Source organism: Chenopodium album, chromosome 23, assembly GCF_948465745.1.
Source record: "Chenopodium album chromosome 23, dcCheAlbu1.1, whole genome shotgun sequence".
Taxonomy (NCBI): domain Eukaryota; kingdom Viridiplantae; phylum Streptophyta; class Magnoliopsida; order Caryophyllales; family Amaranthaceae; genus Chenopodium; species Chenopodium album.
The window spans coordinates 14,473,411-14,482,844 of NC_137856.1; the positions used below are offsets into that span (position 1 = coordinate 14,473,411).

The following is a 9,434-nucleotide window of genomic DNA, read 5'->3' on the forward strand; positions in this document are numbered from 1 at the left end:
ACTAAATTAGGATTAGCAGCATGGCACATTGAACAGTAAGTCAGCTACTACGTCAGTAGTTTAATAAATAATAAGCCCTAAACTAAGTCATTACTAACCTTCTTCAAGTACCCAACACCAAATGCACGAGTGACCTTCAGCTTTCCTTTCACTTTCCCTGCAGTAATTGTTGAAGGATCATCACGATGATTTGATACAAGTTTAGATCTCTCAACTTCATTGTCAGTAGTATGAATATCTGTTAGTTGGATTGCTTTTAAATTTATAGTCTCTCCAACATCACAACCACTGCTCTGTGTTGCAACAACAACTCTACTATCACCTAAATTCATTGTATACAAATCTTTCCCAACAAGCAGTGCAACTAAAACACAAGATCCAACAGAAACGAGATCAGGGCGGTCTTCCATATCTTGCTCAACCATGGACAGGAAGTCAATCTCAGCTTGACTAAGAGCGCGTTGGAGACACTCTAGCACCCCTTTTCTAAATGAATCTGATGATGTGTCTATCTCTGTATTACAACTGTAACTTGAAGCATCAAAGTTGACATCCTTTCTACCACCTATTCTTATTATCTTTTGCCCAAATCTAGAAATATTGTCATCATCTAGCACATTCTGGAACGAATCATCTGAAGCAAAACAATTAGATACTTCAGCTATATCATCTTTATTATCCCAATTAAATAAGTTGAAGTTCATAAGAAAAGTATCATATAATGTCCCAGCTAGGAAATCAGCTGCATCTCTCCCATTGAACCCATCATAAACCCCACAAAAGAGCCATCCATCTTCTTCAGAGCAAACAGCAATAACTCTATCTTCACCTGCAGCTCCACCAGCAACTTGCACTTCCACAGCATTGAGAAAGCCTTCTTTTGGGGACGGAGCACTCATGAACTTAAGATATGAGTCACTTTCAGGCGATTCTCCTAGAGAAGATGGACTAACACTCAAATTTGACAAAGTACTCTGGAGCGAAGATGACAATATATCAACTTTTGAAGAAAGTGACGGAGAAGATGGAATCCTGCGGAATGAATTAGGTGAGTCCCAACTCGGCAGTATCTCTGAACCTATTATGCCATTGCAGATGTTTGTGTTTGCTAATGTAGTGTTAGCACTTAATGCAGCACCAGAAAGACAGGAGAAAGATCTGCTAGTTCTTCTAAGCCGAGCCTTAGGGACGATTTCATGTCCATCAGAATCTTCACAGATGGCCTTCTTTCGAGCACACTGATAACCAAAACTCACTTTAATTTCACCATCAGCAGAACTAACAGGTTCACCAAACATTGCACCTGTGGACAAACAACAATGATACACAGTAACTTTTCTTTGAAAATATTATCCAAGTTGAAATAACACTTAATGTCATCATGCATTCATGTGACAGAAAATCAGCAATTTAAGCTGTGTAGCTACACAACATCAACAAAAAATATAATGATATCAATATGTGAAGCAAGCAAACTGTAAATGAGAAAAACTTGTGAACAATGCTACACACTGTCTATAATGCTTCATTTATCAGTTCACTAACCCCTAATCCCTATTTACAAGCCAACTTGATTTCCCAAAGTGTGCCTCACATGGCTCACAAGTCACAATATACTTTTATTTCTAAATAAATTGTTGACAATATAACCAATCCGAAAGGTACAATAAAACAAGAGGGAGGAATTATCACTTATAAGCATAAATAAGATAATCTAAATCAATAATATGCATTATAACATAATAAACCCCGTAATAAAACAAATAAAAGGAGAAATTTTAGATAGAAATCACATCAGTAACAGTAATCAAGTAATTTCACTTTAAACAAAAGTAACATTTACATATCAAATTGCAAATATTTGCACCTTGCCGAGTGATACATAGCTTATGATCACTTCCTTGAAAAACCATCTTATTGAACTACACAAGTCATCCTTCTTTACTGCATCGAGTGCAAGAAATAAGTAAATATACTACTCCGGGTACCATTTACCTACTTCATCGGTTTTAGTGGAACTAGAAACGTTACATCTATTGTGAAACGGAGCTAGTATAACACAAACCTCAAAATAATATCAATATATTTGAGAGACATCTCATAACTTCAATGTGCAAGCTTAAAAAACAAAGGCTTGTTTTAGCTTCGATACCTATCTCATCTTAATCAGCAGGTATCTCATTCCCTTTCATCTAATAAAACTTTTGACCTAATGCCTACTTCCCAAAACTAATTACTTCATATGTAATCAGATCAACATAATTACTTCAATGGGTCAACGAATCCTTCAAATATGTCATGAACTCTTCCTTTTACAATTCAATTTGACAAAAATGTGTCATACTATCTAAAAGTTGATCAATTTTGCTTACGAAAAACTTAATCAATATGCATTAAACCCAACATCAATATCTTTAATTTGTAACCAGTGATCAGATTAACATCGAACATTAGAAATTAACTGGAATCCACGATCAAATACTGTAAATTAAACAAAAAAATAATGAAATCACACCTAATTACTTCAATGGGTCAACGAATCCTTCAAATATATCATGAACTCTTCCTTTAACAATTTTAATTTGACAATTGTGTCATACCATCTAAAAGTTGATCAATTTTGCTTACGAAGAAAATTTATCAATCAATATGCAATAAAACCCATCATGAATATCCTTAATTTGTATACAGGGATCAGATTAACATCGAAATTAGAAATTAACAAAAACTCAGATATCAAATACAATTAATTAAACAAAATAATAATGAAGTCATACAAAATTCGGAAGTTTCTACCTGATATATGATTGATTCTGAAGAGCGTAAAAAGGAAAACCCAGATTGCAAAACCAGATATTTAATTATCGAATTTCAATTGTGAGTCAAAAAGAGAAGATAAATGAGTGGAACACAACGGAAGAGAGTGACACAAAAAGATAAGCAAAAGGTCAGAAGCGAGAAGTGCAGAATCTTGGGAGATCAACATTAATATCATTTGAGGGATTTTAAGGGGAGGAATGTTATGATTTATAAATGTATAACAAGGGGCATTCATATAATTACACGTATATACAAACATATACTTTCTCCGTTTTCTTTTAAATGCAACACACAATTTTCACGGTATTTAAAACATGTGGGGTTTACATGATATAATATACTTTAAAATGGGATGAGTGGTTGTTAGGAGTGTAATTTAGTGGGTCATGTGATTTAAATCAATAACTATATACTAAAACACACACCAGCAATGACACATGTCATTTCCTGGTGTGTCCTTAGTTTTTTTTGATGAATTTCTATTAAGGAAATAAATATTATACAAAAATAATTTCTAATCTTATACGATATAATTATTTAAATTTTAAAATATCTGACATATATTTCACACAAATATTTATAGTAATTAAAATAATCCCCTAATCTTATACAATTTATTTACTTAAAACAAAAAATATTTGACATATTTTAATACAAATATTTACAGCTATTAAAAAATTATTTTTAACATAATAATTTACAATATATTCAACTATTCATTTTTTTTCTTGATAAAACATCTATAATTATGGATTAACATCCATCATTTTACTACAAGAAGGTATATAACAAATCAATGCTTATAGAAAATTAACAACACATACTCCGTATTTCTATTATCTCTCGATAATCTACATTTACAATAGTTATAATTAGTCAATTATCTATAATCTATCAATTTATACATATTGGGGTGCTTAATTAGTTAATTTACAAAATGACACATATCACTATTTCATTATAAATCTCACTTTTTTCCATTCTCTTATTAAAATAATTTGTGTAACATCACATCCTTAATACAAAAGTTAGAATATAATATTAAATAGACATTAAAAAACTAATGAAGATCTATTTTATTTGTTAAATTATTTTGCTGTATTAATCTTCCTATTAATTAACATATTTTTTCTTACACAAACTAATGGAATTTATTTTTCATTTTAAGTGTTACTCCATATTAATTATTTTACCGTTATCGTATCTTTGATTATAATACATAATCTTATGAATTCCGTATTTTTTTTATCAAAATTTGACAATAATGTCTTTATTTAATTTTTTTTATTTATAAAAAGTTAATTATAATGATAAATTAATAATAATTATTGAAAAATACCGTGCATGGCACGGGAACTAACCTAGTAAGGAAAATAGTATAGTTTTTTCCTAAAGTAACTTTCCTTTTATAGTGTGTTGCAAGTATTGTGATATTTCCTTTTTAGGGAAAACGGGGGAAGTACATATTAGGGCAATAGCCATAAGAGGTTTGTGGGAATAATTTTTTTTTTTTCAGTCAAAAAAAAAAAGAGGTTTGTAGAGAGGTTTGTGGGAATAATTTAGAGGTTTGTTCACAAACCTCTTGTTGTTGGGTTGAGGTTTGTTGTGGAGAGGTTTGTGTAGACAAACTGGTTTGTATTTGCTTAGTTGGTAAAAATTGAAGCTTTTTTTTTTTCTTTTTTTTGTAAGGAAAAAAAGTTGTAGGGACAAATTTAATGAGTTGTATTGATAGGGGGTCCCCTACATAAACCTGTAGATAGGTTAATCTATAGTTGATGAAAGGTTTGTTAGGGAAAAGGTTTGTGTAATGATGACGTGTCAAGTGAATGCCCTAAAGATATCATTGGATGAAAGGTTTGTGTAGAAAGGTTTGTTCTATTGTGAATGCCCTAAGGATATTATTGGATAATTAAATAATACCACCGAACATACGGTGATATATATATATCCCTACCTTATAAAAAGTGGGAAAAATAGTGTTAGGACATTTTTAACCCTGAAAATGTTTAATTACCTTTATACGCCCATTAATGTTGTATGAGTAGTTTATGAATAATCAATGTATTTATTTTATTGTAATTTGTTATTATTGATCAATTTCACAACATGGGTTTTATCGTTAATTTAATTGCTCACTTGTCAGTATAATCAATTTTGGATTGCTTTAATTATTCTAACCTTCATAAGTATTTTTTTTTTTTTTTAAAAACCTAACCTTCATAAGTATGATTATGAGAGGTTTTGATTTTACATTCTTTCCTATATGAAGCACAAGGAACTATGGAAGCAAGCATTTGTCCAATATAGTGCAAAAGCAACTATGTTGAAACTGAAATTGATATATGAGAAATCAGGCTCAAGTGTGGGTTGGTGAATCGGTTATATTTCGGACAGTAAGAGAAAACCGATGTCCGTGATTTTGATATAAGTTTACAAGGGTATTGGTTCATTTAAAAAAGTTCATGAAAGTGAAATTCGAAAGATCACATGAGTAGTTCTAACAAAAAAAAATACTAGAAGCTAAGACAAAGGTTGGTCAAATACAATAACCAGAAAGTTATTCAAGAGATTGCGGTATTAATGCCATTAAGATAGTTTAGTTAGTTTGGTGACTCTTAAGGTCCAAGCAATAATTGCCCAAGTTTTTACTCATTTGAACTGAAGATTAGCTTGGTAGAAAATTGAATTGGGAATGAACTTGATTGGCAATTTCACACAGTCAATCACTCAACATCTATTGTTATTAATCCTTGGACCTTATTTCTCCACTTAACTTAGGGTCTGTTCTCATTGACTGAATTGAGCTGAACTGAATTGAATGAGAGTTTTGATTAGTTCAAGATTTCAATCTTTATCCAAGGCTCTTGGAGCCTTCTGATCTTGCTACCGACTTAAGACACACTATGTTCGTTGATTCCGAAAGCCTTAAGATATGTGAACTGAACTTATTAGAGCTGAACTAAACTAAACTAAAATGAATATTTTATGAGAGAAGAAAATTAGGAGCTGAACTGAATTGAACTGAACTGATCTTATTAGAGCTAAACTGTACTGAACTGAAAATAATCGTATGAGAACAGACCCTTAGTTTTTGAGGTTACTTGGTCCATTTTGTCCACTGCATTTTTTACCGATTCAAGAAAATAACTTCATTATTTTTGTAACTTCAACAAAATAAATTAATGACTTATAACATTAATTTACTCTGTAAAATAAATTATTTACAAGGCAATCATTGTTTAATGACATTTACTGTAATTATTATGATCATAACTTTAATCGATTAAAACTTAAAGTGAGGTGTATTGGTATCTTATATGAATACAAGAAAAATATAGACATGTGATGCATGTCCAACTAATTGAACCATTTCAATCAGTAATTTAAATATAGCAAACATTTCCATGTCTAGATTTCAATGCTTTATACAACTCCTTCACTAATTCTAGAGTAATTTGCTAAAGTTTTGAGCATTGCTAAGATACATGACATTCAACATATTAATTGCATATGTACAAATAGTTATAATAAAATATATGCAAACATGCATAAGGTATTAAGACTAAATGCAATAACTCAACTTGAAACGCTACCTATACCGCGCGCATTGCGCGCGTAGGATCCCCTAATATATACTACCTCCGTTTCTTTTTAGTTGACACGTATTCCTTTTTAAGAAGTTTCTTTTTAGTTGACACGTTTTCTTTTTGGGTAAATTTTTTACCTTGCATTTACAAGCTACTCCACTTGCTTTTTCATTCTCTATCACTCTTTCTCATCTCCTTAATATATGTGCCTAAATCAAACGCGTCAACTAAATAGAAACGGAGGAAGTATATAATCAAGATCATGCGAAAACCAAGTTGAATAATCGGAACTAGGAACTCATCTGAGCCGTCCATCGCGCTTCATCTGACAGCCTATATTACGCGCGCTTCATTAAGGGTATTTTAGTAATTATGCTTGTTGAATGACCTCCGTTCTAACATTCTCTCTACTTCTTACTTTCTCTCTCTACATTCTTACTTTCTCTCTCTACATCTGGGCACTGAAGGCGATTTCATTGTTCTTCCATTTTTGTTCTACGATTTCATCGATTTTCTTCTTTGATTTCGTAAATTCTTCGTTGTTCTTCTGCGATTTTGGTCTTTTTTCTATGATTCGAACAATCTTGAGAGGTAATTATTAGATTTTTTTTTATTTTGTTTATGTTTTTTTATAGATTCATATGTACTTAGGGTTTTTGCTCTGTTTTTTTCGATTCTGTTATCGTTTTCTATTATAATTGATTTTTCTATAATTCAGTTAGTTTCTTCTAATTAGTCTCTGATTGATTTAATTAATTGCACACTAAGTGTTCGATGAAATGTCTTACTTAATGGAATGAATATTATGCTATGTTACTAGCTGAGGTGTGATTAGCCTAGTTGGGTTTTAAGGGTTGGGGGTGTGCAAGGTTGTAATGAGGTGAGGATGAATCGGTTTTATTTTGCTCGTGTGGGGAGCTGTTGTTGGGTGGAAGTGTTTTGGGTACTGCAAAAATTTTTATAGCCTTGAACATAGTGTGATTGGTCTGGCTATATGCATTCAGTGAGCAAGAGTGTATGTGCTGCTGTGTGTCATTGGTGATTGTTGCGTGTGTATGAGGGAAGATAGGTGGTGTGCCAATAGTGTGTTTGTCATTTTACAATTGCAGTACTAAGCCTAAACTTGGCCAAAATGTTGTGCTTATCACACAAGTATGAGAAATACTGTAGTAGCTGACTACATTTTCTAGACTTCTTGCTTTATTATATACCTATAACACTTCTACAAAGTTTGCTGCAATGGCATGGGCAGCATGGTCTTATCGAAATTCAGTGGTGTTTGGTTACCCTTGGCAGAGTAGAGAGGTGGGAGTGCTGGGTTTTGTTCAGTTGGTTGAAGATTATAAATAGTACTCTAAGGCTATCTTTTCTTCTACTTATAAGGCTGCAAATGTGACTAGACACTATAAGCAATTGGGCGTGTCTGGGGTAATCAGAGTTAATGTTGATGCTGTGGTGTGGTGTGGTAATGGGCTGGCCTTGGTATAGTCCTAAGGGATGACAGAGGGAGATTGTTGCAGCTTGTGTCTGCAAGTTGCAGTTGATGATGATGGGCATGTTCTAGAATGGGCAATAACTTCCTACTTCTATCTTCCTACTTTCTATCTAAAGTTTTTTTTTTCATGAATAAAGCTATTAAGGGCTATTTTGTAGAATGTCTAATTAGTTAGTCACTAAAAACAACTAATAGGCTATAGCATTAAGTTACAATAGTCCGTGGATAGTTATATAGTTTTGCTAAACCTGATTTTTTTGACTTTTTGCTTGCACTTTCTTACATACTTGCATAACAACAGTCTTACCAATTCTTTATCTTCTCAGGTACAAATACTTGGTCTTAGTGGCTGGTGGCATTGGTATATCTCCTTTTCTTGCTTTCCTAAAGTGATGTCATGCACCGTCTAAAAGAAGGAAAAGCTTGCATGCCTAAAACATCTTTATTGTTTGGGCTATCAAAAACTCAGATGAGCTGCCACTTCTGTCAATGATAAATATGGAGTCCATGTACCCCATTTTCTGTGATGCCTTAAATCTCGACATTCAAATTTGTGTCACGCGACAATTAGAACCTAAACTAGTCAGTTACCCTTCTGTTGTTATCTTTATCCCTATATATTGTATTCTGTTTTGCACTTATCATGTGCATTTTTCCGTATATATTCGTAACAGGAAGAGCGGTAAGCATTTGGACCTATGAACACTTGTACATATCCTGTCTCAAAACGCTCTACTATACCAGTTTTGGTTGGTACTGGAGGTAAATATGGTATGGGATTTGCATCATTGCTTCTTCAATTGGTTTCTTGGTCTTCCTGGGTTTCTTGGATGCTATAGTTTGATACCTGCATCTGGTTATAATTGATATTTTAAAATAGTAGTGAATTTAGAAGTAATGTGTGGTGTCGAATATGCAATATGAACAAACACATAACTAAATGGTTGCGTTAGGAATCAATTGGAGATGGTGGCTAACATTATCATTCACTACATGATTTATTTTGCTGTAAGGAAGAGCAGTAGTTTATGTATTGTGTTTGATCGACTCTGATTCTGATGCTGGAAAACAAGAAATTGTACTTCGTATACTATATAGATGTTTTGATTTACTTTTGATATTTGTTTCATTTACTTTTGAGGGTTTTTTTTTTTTTTTTTTTTTTTTGAAACATACACTAGCCTACTAGCTCAATCGGGAGAGCATTGTGCAATTGCACACTGATGTGGGTTTGAATCCCACATAGGTTCATTTGTATTTACTTTAAAAAATATTTTATTTACTTCAACTTAATTTGTATCTACTTTTAGTACTTAGAAACTCAGGCTCACTTATCCAAGGATTAAAGGTATGACAGAAGGTTTTATAATCTTATACTACATATTTAAGCATTCATAGCAATTAAAGACTGTCAATAAGCATTCTTTCTTAGCAATTTCCTATTATTTAGAAGTAGAGAAGGTGAATTTCATTTCTATTTACTTTAATTAATATTTTATTTACTTTAACTTATTTTGTATCTACTTTTATTA

The 9,434-nt window shown here is 32.2% G+C and overlaps 1 protein-coding gene and 1 long non-coding RNA gene across 4 annotated transcripts in view; one reads left to right on the forward strand and one right to left on the reverse strand.

Moving 5' to 3' along the window:
• LOC145607720 (putative protein phosphatase 2C 40) overlaps positions 1–2,989 on the reverse strand; it is a 6,129-nt gene extending 3,140 nt beyond the window's left edge. The window contains exons 1-3 of one of the 2 annotated variants that reach the window (XM_081663313.1): positions 2,797–2,989; positions 1,868–1,944; positions 99–1,303 (exon numbers count right to left, since the gene is read on the reverse strand). In XM_081663313.1, coding sequence (XP_081519439.1) covers positions 99–1,303; positions 1,868–1,913 — 1,251 coding nt within the window. In that variant the 5' untranslated portion in view covers positions 1,914–1,944; positions 2,797–2,989. The remainder of the gene's footprint in view (positions 1–98; positions 1,304–1,867; positions 1,945–2,796) is intronic. The other variant, XM_081663314.1, reaches the window with a different exon arrangement.
• A 3,824-nt stretch (positions 2,990–6,813) lies between these two features.
• On the forward strand, positions 6,814–9,020 carry LOC145609674 (uncharacterized). Of its 2 annotated transcripts, XR_014106052.1 has the most exons (3): positions 6,814–6,998; positions 8,229–8,484; positions 8,577–9,020. It is a non-coding gene; the product is annotated as an uncharacterized LOC145609674 (long non-coding RNA). The 2 variants fall into 2 exon arrangements; XR_014106051.1 differs by having other exon boundaries at positions 8,229–9,020.
• Positions 9,021–9,434: the final 414 nt, after the last annotated feature.